This window comes from Primulina eburnea, chromosome 13 (genome assembly GCF_022965805.1).
Source record: "Primulina eburnea isolate SZY01 chromosome 13, ASM2296580v1, whole genome shotgun sequence".
In the NCBI taxonomy this organism is placed as follows: domain Eukaryota; kingdom Viridiplantae; phylum Streptophyta; class Magnoliopsida; order Lamiales; family Gesneriaceae; genus Primulina; species Primulina eburnea.
Window position 1 is genome coordinate 33,714,461 of NC_133113.1, and position 26,071 is coordinate 33,740,531.

Below are 26,071 nucleotides of genomic sequence, written 5' to 3' on the forward strand. Positions count from 1 at the left end.
AAGAGCAAGAACCGCTAAGCCTTTGTCTGGTACTTATAGATGGGTGAGGCTCCTTGTGGGACCCAGTTTTTGTACAACGGGACTTAACCGCCGTTAAGACTCCCGTTTGATCCGGATTCCTTTTTATAATAAAAATCTAAATATATCATTTATTTTATGCTTATTATATATAAATATTAATGTATTTAATTCCCATTACAATATATATATATATATATATGTTTGAAAAATATCGCGATATTTTCCGAAAACTACACATTCGGAATAATTTTACATGATCAAATATAATGAAATTATAATAAATAAAAAATTATAATATTTATTCTTCATAGTTTAAAAAAAGTTCATGGTGATACACATACACATAAATCGATATGTTATACGTATATATTTTATTATTATTATTTATATCAAAAATATTATTTTTTCTTTTGGATATGGAGTACATCGATCTATATCATGAATATAAATATGTGAATGAAGTTATACACAAATTATGTTTTGTATTGTATATAGAGATTGAGTTGAAAATGTTTTTGGAATAAAAAACAAAGCCAAGGACAACAAAATATAGTTCATATCAAATAAATGCATTGGTGTTAATCTTCATCTTATGAGATCATCGCCTACCTGCACACTACTCAATATTTAGTTTAGTATAAAAGACAAAGTGTTGAATTATTAATAATTAATTAACTGTGAAATGTAAAAATCTTTGTTGTTTGAAGTCGGCGAAGTGCCCGATTATGCACGTCTCTAAATATTGTTTTGCTAAACCCTAATTGGTTTGGGTTATTCGTGTGCGAACATATGGTGGAAGTTGATGATTTATGGGGGCATATAAAAAAATTAGTATTAAAATAGAAATTATTTATTGTGTCGCTAAATCCACCATTGTGGAACAATTCCTTCCATCCGAGAAAATGAGCCAACGACATCAAACATTGCATCTACTTTTAACATTACTGTTGACTCAAATGTCTCCAGCAATTTTGTCCTCGGAGATTTAGGTTATATTTAAATGAATAGATTTTAGATACAAATATGTTTTTTCTAATTAGTTGTTAATATGAAACAATATATATAAAATTTTAAGTTACACAAAATAGAATGAATATCAAGTGACTCATGTGAGGATCAAACGCTTTCCATTAGGTCAGCCAAAATGCAACTTTATTTTATTATATTTGTGACAGCACATATTACACTTAATTGAGTGCTAATATGTCGGAATGTTTGCCCATGAGTTGATCAAACGCTTCCCATTAAGTCAGCCAAAACGCAACTTTATTTTTTTATATTGTGACAGCACATAGTATACCTACTCGGGTGCTAATATGTTGGGATATTTGCCCATGAGTTTGGAGAGGGTGTGTTTGTCTGTTGATATTGTCACGTATCCCTTAAAGATCGGTCTTATATACACTTACTTTATAGTTGTCTTGTCCCCAGTAGATGACAGTATTATCCGTTAAGAACTTCTGATGATGTCACTTATTTCAGTATTATTCTCACGCATACACGTTTAACCCAACATTATTTTCCAAGAAGTATAGAAATGTGCTTCTTAAGAGACTTGAGCTCATTACATCACTCCGATACTAATTTTTATTATCAAATGCTTACTAGTAGGCAAAAGTTATAACTATTAACGAGGACATTATTTTATGTACACACATTGATTATGAGTAATATATTTTTCTAAAAAAGTTTGAACAGCTCAAACTGCCCTAACTTATATGAGTGGGTCTCATGTGAGACCGTCTCACGGATCTTAATATGTGAGACGGGTCAACCTTACTCATATTCGCAATAAAAATTAATATTCTTAGCATAAAAAATAATATTTTTTTATGGATGACCTAAATAAGAGATTCGTCTCACAAATATAACTCGTGAGACCGTCTCACATAAGTTTTTGCCAACTTATATAGTAAGTTTGAAAATTTTATTTTGTGGATTAATCATCGTCCTCATTACATAAAAATGTAAACTAATGGTCCTAGCATCTCTCTTGGGAAATTAATAATTATATATCTACTGAATTAGTTGGCAAACACTATTCGCCCTATGTTGGATATTGCTTAAAAATAGTTGTTGATAACAAATTTAATTCATAAAGTATACTCTAGATTGTTGACTATTTCAATATGAATATATATATATATATATATATATATATATATATATATATATATATATTATGTGATAAAGGCTAAGAATTAATTTAAATCTATATCAAGATATTTTATAGTGATTTTTACCTCAGTTGAGTTGATTTGAATAAAGAAATCATTTAATATAACGGTGAGATCATTATTTTTCAGAAAAATAAAAATAAAAATATTTTATTCCAGTTAATATAGTAATTGGGCCACGTGTCAAAATATAAAATCGCAGGTCATGTGCGCTTCTGTGCAATATACGACCGCGTGGCTTCGGTAACCGACAAAGCAATGCTGCATTGCTGCAGCATACTCTTGACGGCGTCAATGGGGGCGTTAAGCTAAACCGTGGTTAGGGCAGTGGGTTGGTTCAAAGCCAAGTGGGCTTGCGATGCCAAAATACACAAATAAATATTATTATTGCGACAACCGTAATAAATATCACGTTTCTCATTTTTTTTATGGCCTAGTAATCAATATAATATCATGTTGTCATTATTAAAATTTAAATATGTTATATTGGTAAATAATTACAGTTTTTTTTTTAGATTTCTGAGATATTGTTGGGTGGTAGACCCGGCTCTTGGCTGCCTCAAATTAGGTTCTGCATCGATGGGTTTATCGTTGCACAAATATTTTTTTCCCCGAATTTTTTTCTACTCCTCCATATTTTTCACATATGCACTAGCCGAACACGACATATTAAAAGTGATAAAGAGAACAAAGACGAAACCGAGAGAACATCCAGAACAACAACGAGAGAAAAATGCGAGTGAATGTGATCGAACATAATAAAATGTCATATAATTTTCTATATAAAATGTTGAAAGTTGAAATGTGATAATAAAAAATTATTCAAGAAAAATGTAATAATTTTTGTTATTTAGATAATGAAATGTTTGATAGAATTTTAATAAGTTTGATTGTATAAGCTTTTTTTGTAATTTATTTTTTATTCTTTAAATGTTTTTTTAAAAAAAATTAAAAATAAAATGATAGAACCCCGGATCTAGACCTGGACCGTCTATTCCATGACTAACCGTAACCGGACACGAACGGACCGATTAAAGGTCGGAATTTTACCGACCTGTAACCAGGTCTATTCGGTGGGGTGTGGAGAAATAAATGACATTTACTTAAATAGTTTTACTAAATCACGTAATTATCAAAAAGATGACACGATGCGATCACACTTAAATATAATTAATTGTTCTGGATTCATGTGTTTTGAATCCAATGTCGTGCGTTCACAAACGGAAGGTATAAATTAAAATTATTAAAATATTGAGCCACTGGGCACGCAATTTAATTTTGGTCCCACTATAGAAAAAAAGGTATACATGAATCTTCCAACTTCTACCAAGTTCACTATTTTTATTTTGTATTTATATGAATAAATTTGTATTTTATTTATTTATTAAAATCTAAATAAAAGATGAGATTTTTTTAGTCGGAAGAAGTCAAAAAGGAAATACTCCAAGAATTTACGAACAAACACGCACAACACTTTATATAATATAATAATACAATATATTTAATTGTTTTCAAACAATTAAATAACTTCATTCAAACCATTTGATTTTAGAATTATTGTCATATTATTTTGAAATTATAAACGGAGTGATCGAACTGTACTGCTTGAACTGCTTACATCGTTACAATTAAATATTTTTTTTTAATAAAACGACAAAAGCTGGTTTATACAGCTCTCAATGCTCTCACTTCCTAAAAGTTTATCCCCATAGGCTCTAAACGGAGTGTCCCCACCACCCTTTCAATTCAATATTGTAATTAATATATGTATCAATTTTATATATACCTTTGATTGTTTTTCATGTTGGTTAATATTTCGTTTTTTTCTTTGGGTAAAATCCACGACCAAGTGAGTTTTTACATTTTCTCCCGTATTTTATTTACCAACATCTTTGGGAAGAAAAATAAATTAACTTGTACCATTTTTTTCACCTGTACGTATAATATATGAAACTTAATTAAAATAATGGCAAGAACTTTATGCTCGATTTTGGAAGAGACAGTCAAGTCGACCTTTATTCGACTTATATATTCTTTATTTTGCCTTTAAATAATATATTCGGATATGCGATAAATGCCCCACTTACAAAAGTAGATGGAGACATCAAGAATTAATGATTTTACAACTTTATTCCATTTTATTATTTTGTGCTATTCACTTTTGTATGTTTCCATTCGGAATTTGCAAACATGCGATCACGGGTATTCTTCCTCTAGTTACTTTTTATCCTTTCCGCTGCCGTGGTTAGATTAATTTCGAATCCATCAAAGAACGATTTAAATATTTTGTTTGTTAAATAAATTAAAACTAGAATTTAAAATAACTACCTAAAGTGAGTATTTAATAACAAGAATCATGATTTATGCTTGCCGACTCCACTAAAAACTAGATCGAATTCTTGGTACCGGCAAAGAAAGTGATCGGGGTGATCCTTATCCGAGGTCGGACAACTTATGGGTCAGGGCAAAAATATGGATTCCTTCAGGCTCGAAGAGTTAGTAGTTTTGGGCTAAATACTACGGTAGTGAATAGTGATCAGTTGTTGTCAAGCTACTTCTCTAGCTAGGAGCTCGGCCACTCCAACTCGAGAAACATCCGCGAAGACACGAAAGCTCCCAGCTCGAGTACACAACACTAACTCTACCCGCTTTCCCGAACATCATCAATGATTATAAAAATTAGACCAAGAGTAGAGATTTTTCTGTATTTTTTAGAACCCTACATCATAAGACAATATTATCAAGTGTGTAATCACTAACAGTAAGGATTCGGTAGGGACAAGAACTAAACAGCTCAAGCATTTTCTCATAGTTTGTATGACATATTATCGTAAACTTCGACTTTTACAAAAGATAAAACTCAAAATATCTTAAACAGTGAGTGTCAATTGAGTCTTATCTCACGGATCATAATCTGTGAGACGGGTCAACCATACCCATAATCACAATAAAACGTAATAAGAGATCCAAATAAGAGATCCGTCTCACAAATACGACCCGTGAGACCGTCTCAAGGGTGACACAAGTTTTTGCCTATTTTAAAATATACATAAGATTCGAAGCTGCTGTTATTATTGTTTCATCTGACGAACTAGATTATCCCTACTTGTTTAATTTGAAGTAGACCTATATTTGATCCTCTCTAATCTAACAATTAGCCAGTATATATATATATATATATATATATATATATATATATATATATATATATATATATATATATATATATATAGATATATAAAAACAAGCATACATGTAGTGTTTAGCTTTCATGGCCCCTCAAAGCATCCACGGAAACGTGGGGGGATCCACTCGACTCGAGTGATCATCAATCAAAACACTTGCCAAAAAACCGCAACAGCTATCTTATCATTACATTTGCTTGAATAAACTATAATTATCATGTTGATAACTGTATCGCTAGCTAGCTTAGATATCTTGGATTGTAATGCTCTGCCAACTTTAATTATTTTTTCACAAGATTTCAAAATGGCCCACCGGGAAAATCTACGCAACCAGATGAATGATTTCATGTGGAGACGTGCATATCAATGATATCGATTGCATCGAGAGTTTTATTCTCTGTGTATTATTATCATGATGATTATAGCGAAACAGTAGCCTTTGGATGAGATATTAAGTGGAGATTAATATATGGAAACTTGAAGAAGCTTTTGTCAAATGTTGATCTGTATTTATATTTAATTGTCCACAATTACCAACTTTCCTTAAAATATATTAGTAATACAACCACCATTTTATTTTCATCACAATAAATATATTTTATATTATATCATTCGGATAGTCCGAAGACAATTTTAAGGTCGTAATTGCTGTTCGGATAAATAAGAAACGAAATATCTATGCTCATTTCTTTGTCACATGACGGTGAAGATGAAGAGAGCAACCATGAAATGGACGAGGACTTGATACTTATCAAATACAAAGATTATTCAGGAATATGATCACACGTAATTTTTTTTTATATTAAATTTTAGCCAAATCTATCATATCGCGAACTCATTTAGATACCATTCGATGCAGATGATAAAACATTGAATGGTTATCCATTATTGCTTTGTTCAATGCTTAATTGCATCAAGTATGATGATTTATCATCCTTATATAGTACGAATCATTCATCATCTCATACATGAGCCAAACGACGTTTTAGTGTACGTCAAAGGGATACATCTTTTATTTAAAGGAAATACATTAAGAAATTTTTTATGTACAGTATATGATAGATCCCACACACTCAACTAAACACGAGTCAAAATCTTGTATAAAACATTATATTTTAAGATATATATGTCATCGGTTATTTATGGAGTATATAAGCCATCGCCCACATGATTAGCAAAACAAGAAGTCTTAGCCCGAGGGTCGACCCGGATGTAGAGTTATTTTACTGTATATAGGTTTGGTAAAAGTGATCATCAGAAGGGTAAGAAGATAACGAAATGGAGAAAATCTGTTTTTACAAGAAAGAAACAACTGTCCTGAAATGTGTTGCAATAATATCGATACACGCCCACACAACCAACCCATGTATCACCAAATGTCATTATATTGCGTGCCGACCTTTCATATTTGTCGATAGAATACTTAATTCAAATGTTTTTATGATTGACTACTTTGATATAAGTAAAATTAGAACTATACGAATCTGACAAATAGTTTATCACGATTAGTGTTTTGTGGCCGATAACTCGTTCATTATTCTTTGGATGTGTAACGGGTAAACGTCAGATATATGTAACAGCAAACAAACCACACAATAGATAATATGTACAACACTGAAGATATGTTCAAGCAAGACAAACTTTTATTGGATTCGAAATGTGAATGATTTTCTTTGGGCAGAAGGTATATTATTGCCACAGTAATTCATAAGTCATTTTTATGTGTTATGATCAAGAAGTTATATTTTTAATTATATTTAGTTTTTTAAGTCTTACATTTTTTTAGTATATGATGTTGATATAAATCGTGAGATCTGCTGGGAGATCAGATTTTAATGGGTAAATGACCTTCTGGGAGATCGGATCTTGTCTTGGAAACTCGGGTCGGAACTTCGGATCTTGACACACAAACATGAACGATAGAATAGGCTGAAAGGTTGTTCCGATGTAACTCATCCTACGCTCAAGTCAGATAATTTGAAAATAGAGAGAGTACTATATTTGTTTTGAATGAGTAAATATATGCACTAACAAACAATCACCGAAACCTGATATTTATAAGAGAAGAATCACTATTAGAGTAAAATTTGACGAGTAAAACTCTAATATTTGTAGAATTTTAAATCTGCCACAATCTTTCTCCTGTTGGACTCTCACCAACTGTGTGTAACAACTGTGCCAACTTATAAGCCCACCATTTAAGTGATATACATTTATTAAATATACAATTTTGATATATTTTATCATACTCAATAGGCAAATGTTACCTCATTGGTGATCACATTTGGTAGACATCATAGCAAAACTATATATAGAGTGTGTTTGGTTGAGTGGATTAAATAAAGATAGATTAATAGTCAAATATATATCGTTAAAATTTTAAGATGTTTTAATAATCATTTTGATCCGGTTTAAGATCCAATTTTATTAATCAAATAGTTATCCATAAAATTGGATCTTAAACCGGGTCAAAATGATTATTAAAACAACTTAAAATTTTAACGATAAATATTGGACTATTAATCTATCCTTATTTAATCCACTCAACCAAACACACCCTATAATATATATATATATATATATATATATATATATATATATATATATATATATATATATATATATATATATATATATATATATATATATCTAACATACATATAAATATATGACTTCTAATTGTGAATTTTCTAATATACCCTTATTCATTTAAGTTAGCAAATTAAATCAATGGTTTTTAATAGGTTTTTTTGTAATTCATTGTACAACTTAAATGACTTTGTACATTAATACAAATTGAATCCATCAATTTACCAATAATTTTTCTTTGTTGCTACTAAAATTGGTTGCTAAAATGAGTTGATTTTTTCATGGTTGCTAATGAATATTTAATGTTTTTATCTTATCTTTTCTTTCATTTTACATATAAATACATCACTTTTATAACAAATTATTTTTAAATATGAACTAAGAAGCATTATATTTAGAAGCATCATATTTTTTTATTTAAATATGTCATTTTGTTTTTGTGATACTATTTTTTTATATATACATTTTTTAATGTTTGCGGGTGTTTTTGTGCTTATTATTTTTATTTAACATTATTGGAAATACTATATGCATAGAAAATTTAAATCATAATATGTCTACACGCGTTTGCAAATTTAGGATCAATGTTCATAGTGTGTTTTCCGTGAAATGGGTCAACTCTACCCGTATTTACAATAATAATTAATATTTTTTCATAAAAAATAATATTTTTTCATTAGTGAATCAAATAGGATATTCGTCTTACAAAATGACTCGTGAGGCCGTCTCACAAAATTTTGTATGTTATCTTATTTATATATCAATTTTATTTCGCAAAATCACAATTGATATTTAGTTTAATAAATATTTAGTGGTTTTATTTTAACATTATTATGATAATTTAGTTAACTAAGAGAATTTTATTTGACAATATTTTGTCTATGTTTACTCCAAGTACATCGTGATTTTGGTTTTGATAAAATTCACTATTATGTTATTTTTATTATTTTTCTATTGTGAATTATATTTGGATGAAAAATATATTTTCTAATTTGATAGAGCTGTCATTATGTTATAATCACGCGGATTGAAATTGTCATATGAATAAGTGAATATAAATGATTTATTGTCATAATATATTTTCATTTTTTGTGTTTTATATATATATATATATTTAGATTGATAAATACTCATAAACAATATGTTATTCGATTTTAAACATTATCTAAATCTCATTATTATATATTTCATTCTTAGTTATCTACGTGCATCGCACGTATACATTCCTAGTATATATATATATATATATAATATTTGAAAATTTGTCTACCTCTATTCATATCGTGTCATGTCCATACGGTTGTACATATTATCAGAATATGACCCAAGAAATTTATTATTAAAGATTGTTTAAAGATCCTCACACACATGGAAAAATATTATGAAACGAGGAGGTCCTTCACAGAGTACACACACACATGTTACAAACGTACAAGATCTAATCAAGGACACAAAAATTCAAGCTACGAATATATTTATGTTCATTTGGAGTTTTCAATAGTATTGAACAACACAGCTTTTTAAATTTACGAGTGCTTCTCATCCAACTTTTGCCTATATAGGGCCAAACCCTGTGAATCCAAAGACAGACAGACTCAAAAAACTTGGTCAATTCAACGAAATGCGGAAAGCAGAAATCAAATGAATGAATAGAAGACTCGGAGAAAAGGAGAAAGGACCATAAATAATTTAGCGCGAGACTATCATGCATGATTTCAAATGATTCGGGAATGATGTAGATTTTAAGCTCAAACTCATCACTACAATGGAGAAGGATATCTTAGTGAACTCCAACTAATTTGACGATGAAGTATCAAGTACATAGCTATTCCTCATTACACTAGTTCATCAGCACGAGATTTATGAAATCGGACAGTTGTGATTTTACAGGACTAACAAATTTAGCGCATCAATGTTCAATCAAATTATGATTTGATCAGAAACTTCTTTTGTGTGTGGAGTACAGAATTCCCAGACAAGAATTCGAGTCAGATACACATCTCTAAAAAGTAGTTATGGTATGCATTTATAAAACAATATTTCTTCTTTTCACCAAAAGAGTCGCATACCTTAGTGTAAGCATAAACACTTGCTTCAGTTGGTGCCACTGGACTACCCCGACGAATAAATCTCCCTTCTTTAAAAATGTAAAGCATTGGTATCCCAGTCGATAGTTCCAAGCTAATAACCTGATGAAGAGAAAGATGTGACCTTTTTTCATTATAAAGAAACAAACAAACAAAACGTGATGGTCTAAATAATTCAGCCGAAAAATTGCACCTCTTGAGAAGTCAGTTTGTCTAGATACATAATAATAGATCTAAGCGAATTCCCATGAGCGGCAATCATGACATTTTTCCCCATAAGAAGCTGTGGTTCAATCTGTTTAACAAGATATTCATTATCGTACTTCCATAAATCAGCATAAAATAACATGAGAGACAGGATTCATATCAATCTTACATTTTCTCTAAAGTAGGCAACGGCTCTCTCAGCACACATTTCCAAACTTTCACCATTAGGAGGAGGCACATCATAGCTACGTCTCCACTCATGAACTTGCTCTTTTCCATATCTGTCTGCTGTTTCCTGCTTATTAAGACCCTGTAATTCTCCGTACCTGTATAGGTCAATCACCAAGGTAACAAATAGAGAGCAAAAAGGGGCGAATAATATTTCTAAAATAGCATGTTACAGAAGTCAAAACACCTACATTCTTTCATTTAGCTGCCAAGCCATTACAACTGGAATACACTGCTTGTTTGTTTCTTCACTAAAGATTTGACTCCAAGCTCTTCCTTGCTCGCTCTCATCATGCAAAATAATTGGAACCTATATGGAGATTAATGTGTTTTGACAAGTCAACGTCTTGCAAAAGTACTCATTTCCTCAATATTTGAACATGAATAACAGTCAAGACAGAGGTATTTAAATTGCTAAGTTATTCTTTTCGAGGTTTAAAAAGGCAATCGACAGCAATGCAGATTCAAAATAGTGAGACCCATCAGAAAAAAGAGCATTAAATTGTCGCTCCCAGTAAAATATTTGATAATTTACCTTCTTACGTCTGTGTTCAGTCATGGCAAGCATGGCAGTCATCTGCGCTCGAATAAGAGAAGAAGTGTAGATCATGTCGACTGGTATATTGCTGATTCTTTTACCAGCTTCGATAGCCTCGTCCACACCTTTCTTGGTCAGTGGCACATCAACACAACCCGTGAATAGATTCTTTTCATTCCACATAGACTCTCCATGCCGAATCAGGATCAATGCAGCTTCGTCTGGAAACATAATTGAAATTTACACCCTTTAAGATTCTACTTGAAGAAAATCTTATCAAGTATTGTTAGCTATCTCATCTTCAGCAAGATTCACATTACTCGATTTTTTTTTGGAGTCACTTGGCGTGCCATTCGACTGGGATAAAACAGGGTCAAACACTGTAGTCTGAGACCCCGTGGCTTGTATCACACAAAAACTTTGCTTTTTAGAGCGATAAGTTCCTGTTCTCAACAATGCGACATCTAGCCTGAAACCTTTTGAGATCAACTTCAAAGAAGCATTTCCATTCTCTTGATTGCCGCAGGTATTATTGAAGTAACCAAAAGATGGTATGGTACCTATTGTTGGGTGAACAGACGTCGCGGCCATTTTAAATCTGAACCAAGGTAATCAAATAAGTTTAAGTACAAGTGTATTGACTATTTGCATGATAAAAAGTTCACAAAAACTCATGTGACAATGTCTCAAAGGTCAATTTTGTGAAACAAATATTTTATATGGTCTCCCATGAAAAGTATTAGTTTTTATTGTAAATATGTTCATAGTTGACACAAATCACAAATAAAGATTCGTGAAACAGTTTCACAAAAGATCTGCTCAATAAAGTTTGATTTTTTTTTCACCTAGTGATCGGTAAAGCATTCAAACATCTATTCTGGCATATCGCATAGGTTTTGTTAAAAGGAAGAAATATATCAACATAGGTTCAGGTTCAATGTTAAGGTCTAAATAATTCATTAATCTCACTAATTACTCTGGCCATTTACATGAATGCATCTAAAGTGGAGAGAACCAGAGAAAGAAACCCTTTCATTCTCTATCAAGAAGAGGTGCAAAGCTACGAATATTTCCTAACCAATGCAAACTGCTTAGCCCGACAGCGATTATTTGAACAAATCAAGAAAGCTATATACTCGGGAGATACAAAAAAAGATCTAAGAAATAAATAAAGATCTTACAATAGATTATCGTTTACACCTTCCAGTAAAAAGAAGCCCAAATCTACACATCCATGACTGATGTTTCATTAACAAATATGAAATACGAATCGACAAAATTAACGGGATACGATAAACAGCAAAAATTAAAAGCAAAAAAAGAAAAGAAGAGCCCAGAAAATAAAATCAAAAGAAAAATGCTACTTACACTAATAAATATCCAAAAAAATTATTACAGGGTGCAAAAATGTTAAGAAACGTACGTAGCAATGCAAATACTATCGTAGAGAAATAAAGATAGATCTTACAGCTATTATATATGCAAATGCTTTGGCAAAACGAAAGGAAGAATCTCAAGATGGTTGCGACGAAACCGAGGCAGAGCTTATTCCGAGGATTCTTGACGGAGAAAGTAATGGCTTTGGCATCAACTTTATTGCATCAGCGCATTTATGCATCGCATGGTTTCCATTCCACAATTGTTTTGAGCTGAAAAAGTAAAGAATTGACCGATAAATCCATGGAAATCGAGATGCGAATTGGGCAGTTGTATAATCCTGGACGCAATCGAGTTGTTAGGAGAAAAATAACATGAGAAAGGGGGGATATTTCATCTCAAAAAAATCAAGAGCGGCGTCTCTTTCATTCCCTATGAGGTTGGCGATTTGGTGTCGCTAACAGTCGGGCAAAGCTTGGCGGCTCTCGCTCTTTCTTGTTTTTGTTCTTGTTTTGGCTTCGCATGGGTAGGTAGCTAGACTTTTGTACATTATTTTATGTTTAAAAAAATTGTTTGATTTAGGTCCACAATAGGGTGTCAACTAATGATCAATTAAAAAATGTGTGTTTCGTTTTTCAAATTATCGAATTTGAGCTGAAATCGACCATATTTGAATTTTTTTCGAGTCAAAATCGATCTCAGATTATTTTGTTGGATGGCCCGTGAACAACAAAAGAATATTAATATTTATTAATATGATATAATTATACATGAAATAAATATATTGTGCATTTTTATTTTATAGTAGTTCGCAAACATGTTCGAATATTTCAAACTCGAGATTTTATTCGAATATAATTCGAAACAAAAATTAAAATTTTTGAACCGAACTCGAGTTCAAATATATTTATTTATATCCAAATTCGAACTTAAAAATTTTGTTTAAATTCGACTCAATTCGTTATTTTACACCCTTAATCCAAGAAAATGGATGAAATTGAAACACAAAGTTTTAATTAAAGGCAATTAGTCTAACTCCTTTTTTTTTCCTTCAGAAATTTATACTATCGTTAGTTGATAATTTAAAAATACATATAAAGATGAACATTTCTCCTCGATTCACTAAAAATGTGAACTCTTTATTCATGAATATACGCTCTATGATACACTCTAAAACACAATGTCCAAAGGTAACATCTCATATTTTGTTTTTTTATATATAAATAAAAGCAGTATAAATTATGTAATTGTAAATTATATTTCTGAAACATTTACAATATTTATGTGAACTCCACATAAGTGTTACATGTCAGAAGCGTTTAGAAATTGACAAATGTGACGGCAGAAAATATATAAATATCCATCGCCGAAACTGACTAATTCTTTACGTTTTCTGATTTATTGTTGTTTAGAGCAAAGATATAGTCGATTCAAATTATGCTGCGAAATTAAATCATTTGCGTTCTCCGACTTGGACAACGTCTTTTTTCTTTTTTGCAATATTGTATTATAGAGAACCAAAGGTAAATTTACATTATTTTTATGGAAAGAAAAGACTTGATTAACTACGACATGACCTCGTTTAAAATAATCGTACAAAATTAACGTATAATAACATCCAAATAGAGAGGATGTAAAACGTTTCCATTAATAATTTATATCAAATAAAGACATCCAGATTGTTTGGGTGTAATATTTGTATATCTTGGATAAAGCAATTGAAACATGATTATTGAGTTGTCGTACAGTTTAAAATATTTAAATTGTATCGTTACAACTAGATATAATTTTTTATAAAACGACAAGTGTTTGATCATACACAAACTATTGAATTAAATTGATTCAAGAATTCATACAATTCATTTCCTTACCTAATATTTTGCTCACCCTACCCTAAAAAAATACAATATGAAGTGATTTCATGAATGAGAAATGAGCATGTTCACTTCAATTATTCACATGATAGATTTGGATCTGGGAAATCTGGTGTGATTTTTCCTTGTATTCCATGTTCCAACTACCACGACTCTCTATAAAAGTATGCAGCTGTTGGGGTTAGATTTGAATTGAGCAATACTTAATGCTCGAGGCTTGGTCACAATTAGAGTGAGAAAAAATCGAAATATCTAAAAATCGTACTTAAAAAAATACTGAACTTACCGAAAAAATCAGTATACCGAAAATTTCGGTACGGGAAATTTTTGGTATCGGTACGGAATATTTAAGTTCGGTATACCGAAAAAATGTCGGTATACCGAAAATGTTTTCGGTATACCGACAATTTTTGCGGTATACCGACAAAATTTTCGGTGTCGCTACAGTACCTGTATGAACCTTTTTCAAACCGAAAATTCGGTATACCGAATGTGCGGTATACCGAATTTTCGGTATCGATATGGAAAAATTCCATACCGATATTTTCGGTACGGTATACCGTATACCGTACCGTACCCACCCCTAGTCACAACTACTTTTTTTCCCAACTTTTTTTTCTCTTTTAAATAATGTTTATAAAAAGTAAAATAGTAGATCTCCTATAAAACGATCTCATACACACACAAATACATATATATATATATATGTATATATATCACGCTCATATTTACAATCATAAGCAATAATTTTAGCATAAAAAATAATACTTTTTTAAGAAAAATCCAAATAAGATACATGTCTAACAAAATTGGATTTCATAATATCTCATGAAAGTTTTTGTTAAAGTAAAAATGAGTAATAAAATACTAGTAGTATTAAAATGACTTTCCTCAAAGATTTCTTGCAATCTTGCTCCAGTGGCAAGGGTGATACTCTAAGAGACCCTAGTAGTCTTGAATATGTTCAAATATCATTGATTGCCTCATTAAATATATATAACAAAATATCCATTGGTAATCACTGGATCCATGCATGTGTTTAAAGAAGATACCTAACGGGCTGCTTTTAGCAAGTGTGGCTTTGTAAATGGGCTTCTGCATGTTTGCGATTTCTTGGCCCACTCTGTAGAAGATTATTCGTATATATATATATATATATATATATATATAAGCAAGTGTGGCTTTGTAAATGGGCTTCTGCATGTTTGCGATTTCTTGGCCCACTCTGTAGAAGATTATTCGTATATATATATATATATATATAGAAGAGACAATCGTCACACAAGCTTCTCTTTTTATTTATCTCTCTTTCGTTGCTTTTTTCCCCTTTTTTAGTTTTTGGTTTATTAGGCGATAAGAAATTTATAGTGGGTACATTTTCCATAAAAAAAATTACAGTAGGTACCATTTTTTTGGGCGTTTTATTTCTTTCTATTCAAAAAATTATATAATGAAAAAATATCGACATATACAATAAGTTTTACTGTTTTAGTGCTGTTGCAAACAAATTGTGCGAGCAAGATACATAAAGTATTTAAAAAATAATTGTATATTTCAAATACATTCAAAATTAATATTATTTCAAATTCATCGTTCGAATCATTTTCTTTATTCAAATTTTTCCTTCCGAATCAAAACACAACTTTTTTAGTATGTCATTGAATATGAAAAAAACATTATTTGTATTATGTTTCAATTTATTGTTGACAAAAATTTGTGTGAGACGGTCTCACGGATCGTATTTTGTGAGAGATATATCTTATTTGGGTTATCCATGAAAAATATTAATTTTTATGCTAAGAGTATTACTTTTTATTGTGAATATCGATAAGGTTGACCCGTCTTACAGATAAAGATTCGTGAGACCGTCTTATAAGAGACATACTCTTTATTGTTTTTAATATTTATTTACTTTGAACAACAATTATTGATCCCAATACACAAATAAAATAGTCTGACAATGAGGGGAAAAAAACTATATTAATTTGCAACTTTCCTTTTTGCATTAGAATTTATTGTATGACATCGAGATTATGTCCATTCTAGAATATCAAGAAAATGTTATAATTATTATATGTTATGTTAATATTTAATTGTGGTGATCCATTTTAATCATAATCATAACCAATAAAAGCTCAAGCAGCAAAAGATTCCCAACATTTAGGATGGTGATTGGCCCGACCACGTTAAGTACAACATAATAATAATAACCAGTTGTATGAATATTATGTTCTAAATAACTTTACTTACATTGAAATATCATGAATTAGTAAGTAAATTGAAACTATTTTCATCCGCGAGACTTATTGATTCGATTCATAATTATCTTGAAAAATAATATTTTTGACATATTTTTTCATAAGTTAGATCGAATAAAAGATTCTTCTGACATAAGAAACCGTGAGATGAGATATATGGTCTCACAAGTGGTTTTGCGTAAAATATATTTATTTTAAATGATGATTTGTATAACAATAACAATATATCTTTACCTATTCACAGAGAGAATCCAAAACATTATTTTAACAACAATTAAACAACCATGAAACATTAAATCAAAATATAATTATGATTCATTTATTTAAATAACTTCGATGGCACGTAATTTAGAATAATATAAAATATTTGATAAAAATAGACATATAAAATATGTATTAAAAGGGATTGAGGTGAAATGGGCTCCCCAAACAATAATGCAAAAGCTCCTTTCAAGATTCGTCAGCAAGAACTCGATCAACGGTCCGGATTCCCTCCTCCATTCCTGGCTCTCCCTTTATCTTCCCCGCAATCTTACCACACCTCACTCCCCTCTTCTTCTCTTCTCAAAATTATTAAAAATCCCAATTAGATTACATCGAAATAAATATGTTAGGAAAGAGGTCGAGGCGGCCACCCATAAAGAGGACTACAAGCATGACGGAGTTCAATCTGGACCTCACCGCCCAGACTAATAATCAGCCTCGCAAAGGCGGATCCGCTGCCGTTACTCCAAGACAGCAACTCCGTAACTCTGTTGGTTTTGTAGAGACTTCTCATTTCCTGAGGGCTTGCTTTCTTTGCCAACGCCGTCTTGTCCACGGTCATGATATCTACATGTATAGGTTCGTAATATTCACTAATCTCATGTTGTTTTTAGCTTAATTATATATGTATATATGTGTACGTGAATCCTGGTACTAGGGATAGCTATAGTTTTGTTATTTATGGACAAATCTGAGAGTGTAGGGTTGAATCAAATACTTTAATCAGGCTTAACTAGATTCGGTAAAAGGGTGCAAGAATTTAATAATAATATTTGGTTCTCCGTGTTTTGGCAGAGGCGACAGTGCTTTCTGCAGTCTAGAATGCAGACAACAGCAGATGGTTCAAGACGAAAGATTAGAGAAGTGTTCTGTGGCGTCCAAAAAAGATGCAGGAACCGCCGCCTCCACCGGCGGCGGACCCCAAGTCTCCGCCGAAGGCGAGAGGGTCGCCGCCGTGTAGATTAATCAATCTGCTGCGGTTATATTAAAAAAAAAAATAAAAAATGTAGCATATTAATTTATGATTATGTACCCACATTATATAAAATATAGTGGGCGTACGTACGTAGGGCCGCGCTTCATTATTTTTTCACCTAAAACGATGAAATTGAAGGGGGTAATTAATCAACCAACCCGAAGTGAAAGTACGATGTTTTGGCTATTTCCTTTGTACTGCTTTCATCGTCATTATTATTATTAATGTAGATTTTGTATCATTAACCCACTCCACTTGCAATCTAGATTATCATTTAGCGATTGGTCGACAACAAATTTACTCTTTCCGATCAGAAAAATGGATTATTTATTGTTCAGAAAATCATTAATAATCGCGTACAAGGATGAAAAAATGGCTACAATATTTTTTTTTTTTTTTTGGAGTCTTTCATGTTTTAGAACTCGCATGAACAAGAAATACTACATAAGGCAGATATTTATTTTTCCTCGTGTAGTCTCGTACTCTCAAAGTGTTTCCAAGGACATGTATAAATATAATAAACCCGACTCGTTGTTGTTTTAATTACAGAAAAATTGATTCATGTGTCCAAGTCCATACTAATTAATTAATGTACTTGATAATATCTTCTTGAAAATCAACTTAATTCTATATATATATATATATAATCTCAACATTCTCCAGGTGGTTCTTTCCGCAGCCACGAAATTTCAGGGAAATTATATTTATACTTGTTATTTTTGTTTATTTACAAAATTTTCCAACTCTAGCACTGATTTAAGATTTTTTTTTTAAAAAAATTATTAGAATAATGTTTGTGAGGAGCATACGCTTGTTTTTCTTTCAAATGAAATCACAACAATGTGGAAGATGGCTTGAGAGTGAAGTTGTGGACCCAACCCATGAAAATTAATTGTTTTTAGTTGGGACATCCCAAATTTTCAATAATCACTTTTGGTGCTAATGGGGCTGCACCACCACATATTTTATTGTCGTTATATTCCAATCTCTTTTATTTTATTTTAAATTTAACTCATACTATTTCATTTTGAGAGTTATGTAAAAAAATTGTTATTTATTTATTAAGATTATATTTCTGATATGAGAATTAATTAATGAATCACTACTACTTTTTATGATAATTTGTTACTTTTATTTATAAATATTCAGAAATACTTATGGAATATATGTATATGTATATGTGTGTGTCTGTGTGTGTACCGAAACATAGAAGTGATATTTTGAGCTGTCATTGGTCCACTGATTAGCCATTAGCCAGCTGTGGAGAACAGATTTGTTGGGATGGAATTAAGGAGAATTGTGGATGCTTCCCCCATAGATATGTATACGTTTTACTTTATTCCTTGTTTGATTCTCCTTTGCTTACATAGTTAAATAGAAAACTAATTTTTATTTTTTTACAAGCAAAATAACCATTTTTGTTATATAATAACGCTGGCCCTCGACCATTTTTGTTATATAAAAATTATATTTTTCCTTTTTTTAAATAAGTTTTTTATACTGTTTTTACATAAATTTAATTTTTCACGAAAAAAAGAAAAAAATGAAGAACGAAAAAAGAAATACGAGTATTTTCACACTTTTAAAAATTTCACCAAGACGCAATTTTGATTTTATTATGACTAAGTATTACATATTCTAATGATCATTTGCAAGTATTAAGTTAAAAATTTCACCAAGACGCAATTTTGATTTTATTATGACTAAGTATTACATATTCTAATGATCATTTGCAAGTATTAAGTGTATGTATATGTGATACGAGTTTTTTTATCTCTATTTATTTACCTGTACTATTCAAGATATTTTGTTGAATTGAATGTTGTCGAACCTTCTGGCCGAAAGAAAAGGACCCGGAAATTAGACAATGTTGAAGTTAAAATTTTTATTGTTATAATAATTTTACAATAGAAAATTGTCACATTACACTGATAAGCATGGAGTGGGATCGGATGAAACAGTAATTACAGTTGGGAAAAAATCGGAAATACTTAAGTTACTAGGGAGGTAAATTGGAAATTCGAACCAGACTTTTGCTGTGGATGAGGAAACAAATTGAACAGTAGAGTTGGTTAAAACAGCTGTACTTGACTTGACTTTACACCACTCAAAACACACACCATTCGGTGATTTTTTTTAAAATTATTGATTTGTTGTATTGCAAATAATGACAGTTTTGCTTTTTTTAATAATCAATTATTCCGAGACCATACCCACTTGTGCAAGTGGGTATGCGTCCACTTCCATTGATGAAACCTTTTCCCGAGTTAGTCTAATAAATTATTATCGTTTTTTAATTATTGGTACGGTGTTGGTTATTATTATTATTATTATAAAAAAATTTAAAGTTTTTGGCTTTCCAATGACTCGATGGATGATCATTAAAATGATCATGTTTAATTAAATGTAATGCAACAATAAATCCCTAATCCAAAAATAAAAGAAAGAAAGAAAAAATATGTGAGTTTTCCTCGTCAAGCAATTGTACAATCGATGAACCATCGTGTAATTTTGTATACTCTTATTCGAGTGCGTGTTAAAGAAATATGTTTGGATAATCTTTTATGGTGACGATGAATAGATTCGTGAATCTTGTCAATGTAAGACTGATTCTTTTTGTTGAAGCTCTATTGTATATTGTCTTGTAAGTTTAATTAAGTTTGTGTTTATTAAATAGTAATTAGTTTTATCATTAATTCAAGGGTTGACCTTGAATGATGTTATTTATGTCCGTCACTATTGTCCTTGAGTTTTGTTAAAATTAATACTAACGTCAATTTGCAAGCAACCGGAGTTTTAAAAATCGGTCTGAGTTCTAGGCGAGCTGACTGAACCCAAAAGTGCTAGTCGGTCAACCTTAGTCGGACTTAGGCTGCTCTAAACCAAATTTAACAAAAAAATGTGATCTTTTGGCTTATCATAACACCCAAAACTTCATTTTATTATATGTTGACATCGTGAAATCCGTCTAACGTCGTTGGTTAGACATTCGACTAAGGCTTAACGAATTTTAGAACCTTGTTAGTTACATAGTTAGAATAATTATCAAAATATAATAATTTTTTATTTCAAATTAAGGATTTCTTAGTTTTTATTTTTTTTATTATTGGTAATATAATAATTTAAGGTACTGGTTCAAGTACTGCTATAAATAGTCTTAGCATATCACTTGTTTTGTACAAGTATTATTTATCTCGATCAGTCAAATTATTAATTATTTATTTCACATCAATCAAATTCGTAATAATTTATCTCAAATCAATCAAATCAATAATATAAAACTACGATATTACCCTTAATAAATAATATTATTAATATTCTATTAATATTTTCAATAATGACAAAATGATAATATCATATTATCTCAAATTTAATCAATCAAATCAATTACATCAAACACCATATTAACTATCATTTTCTATTTATTTTATTATTACAAAATATTACTTATCTGAGTTATCTCCAACGGTACCTAAAAATTTAAAAATAGATAAAGATATAATTGAATTTGAAAATATATATAAATATAACATCGAAAGATTTTAAAAGAAGTTATTTTAGGAAAATTTATATAATAAAGGTATAACTGTGTTTTAAAGTAATATTTTACCAAATTAATTAAAAGTTACTTGGTACTAAAACCTCAGCTTTAATTAATGAGTGTATCTTATGTGAGATCGTTTCACGGATCTTAATCTGTGAGACAGGTCAACCCTATTCATATTCACAATAAAAAGTAATACTCTTAGTATAAAAAATAATATTTTTTAATAGATGACCCAAATAAGAGATCTGTCTCACAAATACGACTCGTGAGATCGTCACAGAAGTTTTTGCCATAATTAATAGTGTACACTGTAGATATACTCATGGTTGCACGCGTCAATTTTTATTCGTTTTCATAGTTATGATGAAGAGAAATATTTGAATAAAAAACTCAGCGTTGGTATAATATATTTGTTAGTCTTTACTAATTTTGAAAAAAACGTGATTATGGTCATTTTATTATATTTTCTTATTATAAATTTGACTTATTTAAAGATTGAGAGATCTGTTAAATATAAAATAAATCATTTCACTTATATTCTCTTCTCTCCTATTCTCTTCTGCAACAAATACAGGAGCCACCATCCGCGATCGCGGGAGCCTCGTGCCTTTGTGGATTAATAAGAATCACTGTGATCTATGCAATGCTTGATTTTATTCTCGGAGCTTGAGAAAAAAGTTTTGACAAGAAATTTGGGATAATCGAAATTTTCTATATATCGATAAATTGTACGATATATCGAAATTTGAAAATTTCATACCGTTATCGTACCAAAAAATTCGGTATCGTTACCATATTGTATCGAAATCTTATGTATACTCAAAATTCAGTAATTTTTTTGTACGATAATCTTGATATATCTAAACTTTGGTATTTTTATAATAGGGTATTTTGTCGAAAATAATCAATAAATTAAATTGAAAGCAATAATTATACTGGAAGATGTCCAAACTCAATACAAATAGATATTTTTAAACAAAGCACAGTTGTCCAAGCTAGAAATCATTAAAGAAGTAATAAAATAATATGTGGATGTCCAAATTTTTTGGAATTTATGCGGTAATTCATGTGGATGTCCAAAATTTTTGGATGCACGCAAACCAAGTAATAAATGAATCGCACAAGGCCACATGAATTACTGCATGACTGATATTTTTACAAAATACATTAAATTGAGAAGGACGAAGGCAGATATATTACAACGTCAGAAATAAACAAAAAATAATTCCAAAATGGCCAATTTCAGCTGCTGCATTCATTGTATATCTTCAATAGGGTAGTTTGGATATGGTCCACTTCATGTTGCTACTATTCTTTGGACCTTTCCAATTTTAGAGGGTTCTTTTTCCTGTTTCTCGCATCTCCAACTTGTTTTTGTTGTTACATTGTTATTTATATATATTGGCTAGTATGTATCTAACATCAAAGTGTTAAGTTTGAAACATCTAAGACATGTCGACGAGATCTATATATGAAGTAAAAACAATAATGTTTGTTGATTTTAGTAAAAATTTATTTCACAAAAAACAATAATGTTTGTTGATTTTAGTAAAAAATTTATTACACAAAATTAAAACGTAAAACATTTTTGTGAAATATAAAATCTGAAACTTATAGTCCTACATTCAAAACGATCTGAAATGCTATATCCCAACTGCTAAGCCCAATACAAAACGCAATCTAAGAGCTTGATAACTACAAGCCCATTTAAAGTGCACATTCAAAAAATTCCTGAACATTCACAATTACATGTCATCAACATTTTTGTTCTAACGTATATAATATAAAAAAATTATTATAAAAAGCCTTAAATTAAAAATAACAAAATATTAACATAAAAATTCACATATATGCAAGATAAAAGAGTATGTAACTTGTGCGATGGTCTCACAAATCTTTATCTGTGAGATAGGTCAATGTTACCGATATTCACAATAAAAAGTAATACTTTTTCATGTATGATCCAAATAAAAGATCTGTCTCACAAATTACGACCCGTGAAACCGTCTACACAAGTTTTTGCCTAAGTTGATACGCCTAGAGTGATTAACTTTGGTATCTTGATCCGAGTTTTGATAATCCAAAAATACCCTTTTTTCTCAAATTACAAAACATTTTATTTTTTTAACTAAAATGTCATTGAACTCATTTTAGTAAATTTTTCTATCATATCTATCACATATATCCTAATGAAATGCTTCTTTATCTTTATCTATATTTGCAATCGTCCTGGAATGCAGTTAGATGCAGCCAAATAATTCGGTCAGATTTCGTGTGCAAATTTATTTTCTTATCTCTTTAAACCGATAATTATCAATATTCAAAAAGATAAATCTGTAAGTCGAAGTTTAACCTGATCATGTAAACATCTATCCCATAAAGGATTCTTCAATAGCTCATGGGTTCACAAACGTAATCCAAATCAAATGTAATCAAATTTAAATTCAAATAAAATTTATCTATATCTCATCTGCAATAATTTAGATATATAATAATCTCCAACATACCCAAACACCATAAATTCAAGAGCACCAAACAGTCTCCTCATAATATCAGATCCTTCAATTCACTTCATATAAGTAAAATAAAAAAAAAAAAACACAAAAACAATGAAGTTTTTCATTGTGAGTTGCATTTTGGCCTCATGTGCTGCAGCGGCAGTTGCGACGGCGGCAAGCCCATGTGGTGCCCCTTCACCCTCACCGGTTCAGGCCCCCGGAAATTCGGAACCAGCCGACTGCAGCACTTTGGTCTTTAATATGATGGATTGTCTTCCATATATAAAGAAGGGTAGCAACGAAACCAAACCGGACGATTCGTGTTGCTCGGGTCTTAAGTCAGTTGTGAAGGGCAACGCTGAATGTATTTGTGTTGCATTGAACAGTAGTGAGAGCCTAGGCATTCATATTGACGTGAGTAAGGCTCAGAAGTTGTCTTCGTTTTGTCACGTTTCGCCGAATCCCGTCGATAAATGTAAAGGTGCGTCTATATTTCTTACAAATTTCGATGTTTGATTTGTATTTTACGAAATAAAAACGATTTTATCTAGCTGTTTAGGGCTATAAGAGTTTCTTGGTGGAAGAGTTGTTCATGGTTAAATACGCACGCAGTCGGTTATATCTAATAAATCCTCGATTCGATCCACCTAATAGTATTCCCTCTTGATATAGCCGTACAATTAGAGTTCAAATTTATTTATTCATTTTTGCCTCATTTTTTAAATGGCTTACTTTGCAGCTAAACCATCACCAAGTCACGGCACACCGTCAAAATCTCCGAAACCTCCGCATGCTGCCAAGCAACCAGCAGCAGCCCCCAAGACTCACCATAAAGCTCCGGCACCTGCTCCTATCAACTCTGGCGCTCATGCCATATCCGCCACGCCCTCGTTTATTTGGATCACATTATTTTGTTTGTCTTTATATCAATTCTTCGCTTGAAGTTAGGGTTTTCTAGCATGGTTGATTCGCTAGCTACCTAGTATATTTTATTATTTTGGTTCTAGGTTTTTTTATGTTTTATTGGTGGCCTAGTTTAAAGTCGAATTTGATTTATTTAATTTTGTCATTTGGACGAGTATGGTTTCTTTAGTACTTGGTTGTGCCAAAAATAAGAGGCGAAGCATTATAATAAGGAAAAAAATCTGGATAATTAGTGGTTTAGAAATCAAAATTTTGTACTAGAATGGAAAATGGCATTTGAAAAACTTGATCCCTCACCAAACTAGCACAATCTCATCCAAATTTAACCATAATAAAGTTCATATTTCAATCAATTATATATCAAAAAAAACTATAGTGTACCAACTATCAGATACAAATTGCTTCCATTTTAGACGCCTTGCCACTTTATTTCGAATTCTTCATAGTTTACTTCATTATTTATATATACATCGATCGATTGTTGTTTTAACTTTTTATGTGCTGGCTGACAGTAAAACTTTGCTGAAACTTAACTATACCTCGTATAAAATTGATGAGGAATTTGGCGTCCATCATCATCCCTTTTTTGTAAGAGGAAGTACTAGAATGGAAGGCATCAACTCTGGACTTATAGCGTCTTGGTAGTTCTTGGAAGAGCGAGCTAAGACGAAGAATATGTATGAAGATGAAGTCTTGGATGAATCATTTATTGGGAAACATAGTGAGAGGAAGTACACCGTAATGGTTGTCATAAAATCTTAATTAGTAGGCAAGCGAATCTTCAGCAATGGTATTAGCTGAATTGGTGCTGCAGATTGTAGCAATTTCAGCTGCACGATGGATGAATTTAAGGGTGATTATGGCCTTGATGATGGCTGCCATTTTAGCTCCAACTTTCAACTATATATATATACCTCTCAATTCAGAAGGAAGACACTTTTTCGAGCAACATTACCTGCCCATTATATTTCAATCTATAAATAATGCCTCCATGCTTGTAGAAGAACACACCCTAAGGTCACTGTCCATAACTTTAAATAGTCAGATACAGATATCTAAATACAATCTCAACAATTTATATTGTACCAAACATCGGTCTAAATATTCGATCAAAAAATTCAGCCTCATCTAACTGTTAGAATTCAGCCACTGGCCTCTGCAATAAAAATGCACGGATTCTATGAGAAATCGAGAGCTTAGGTTTGTCGTCCAAAAACTGCTTAAAAAGAATCATCATAACAGATCTTCACCATTCACAATTTATTTCACGTCCTTATGAATCTGTTGACCAAATATCAGATCCATCATCGCGAACGCATGT

General features: G+C 31.0%; 2 protein-coding genes across 2 annotated transcripts; one reads left to right on the forward strand and one right to left on the reverse strand.

The window, feature by feature from the left end:
* Positions 1–9,281: 9,281 nt before the first annotated feature.
* LOC140810611 (2,3-bisphosphoglycerate-dependent phosphoglycerate mutase 1-like) lies at positions 9,282–12,920 on the reverse strand. Its single transcript, XM_073168460.1, has 8 exons — positions 12,501–12,920; positions 11,353–11,630; positions 11,030–11,253; positions 10,686–10,804; positions 10,436–10,592; positions 10,253–10,354; positions 10,042–10,161; positions 9,282–9,543 (listed from the first exon to the last, which is right to left on the reverse strand). Exons 2-8 carry the CDS (start codon positions 11,621–11,623, stop codon positions 9,499–9,501), a joined length of 1,038 nt encoding a protein of 345 aa, XP_073024561.1. The 5' UTR covers positions 11,624–11,630; positions 12,501–12,920; the 3' UTR covers positions 9,282–9,498.
* A 4,276-nt stretch (positions 12,921–17,196) lies between these two features.
* Positions 17,197–17,766, forward strand: LOC140810516 (FCS-Like Zinc finger 6-like). The gene is made up of 2 exons (XM_073168355.1): positions 17,197–17,384; positions 17,601–17,766. Exons 1-2 carry the CDS (start codon positions 17,197–17,199, stop codon positions 17,764–17,766), a joined length of 354 nt encoding a protein of 117 aa, XP_073024456.1.
* Positions 17,767–26,071: the final 8,305 nt, after the last annotated feature.

Bases quoted from the DNA above. Each gene is read 5' to 3' on its own strand.
- LOC140810611 (XM_073168460.1), bottom strand. From the start codon at position 11,623: ATGGCCGCGACGTCTGTTCACCCAACAATAGGTACCATACCATCTTTT. The intron at 10,593-10,685 runs GTAGGTGTTTTG...TGACCTATACAG, and splicing joins TGGCAGCTAAATGAAAGAAT to GTACGGAGAATTACAGGGTC. The intron at 10,162-10,252 runs GTGCAATTTTTC...TCTCTTCATCAG, and splicing joins ACAAACTGACTTCTCAAGAG to GTTATTAGCTTGGAACTATC.
- LOC140810516 (XM_073168355.1), top strand. From the start codon at position 17,197: ATGACGGAGTTCAATCTGGACCTCACCGCCCAGACTAATAATCAGCCT. The intron at 17,385-17,600 runs GTTCGTAATATT...GTGTTTTGGCAG, and splicing joins CATGATATCTACATGTATAG to AGGCGACAGTGCTTTCTGCA.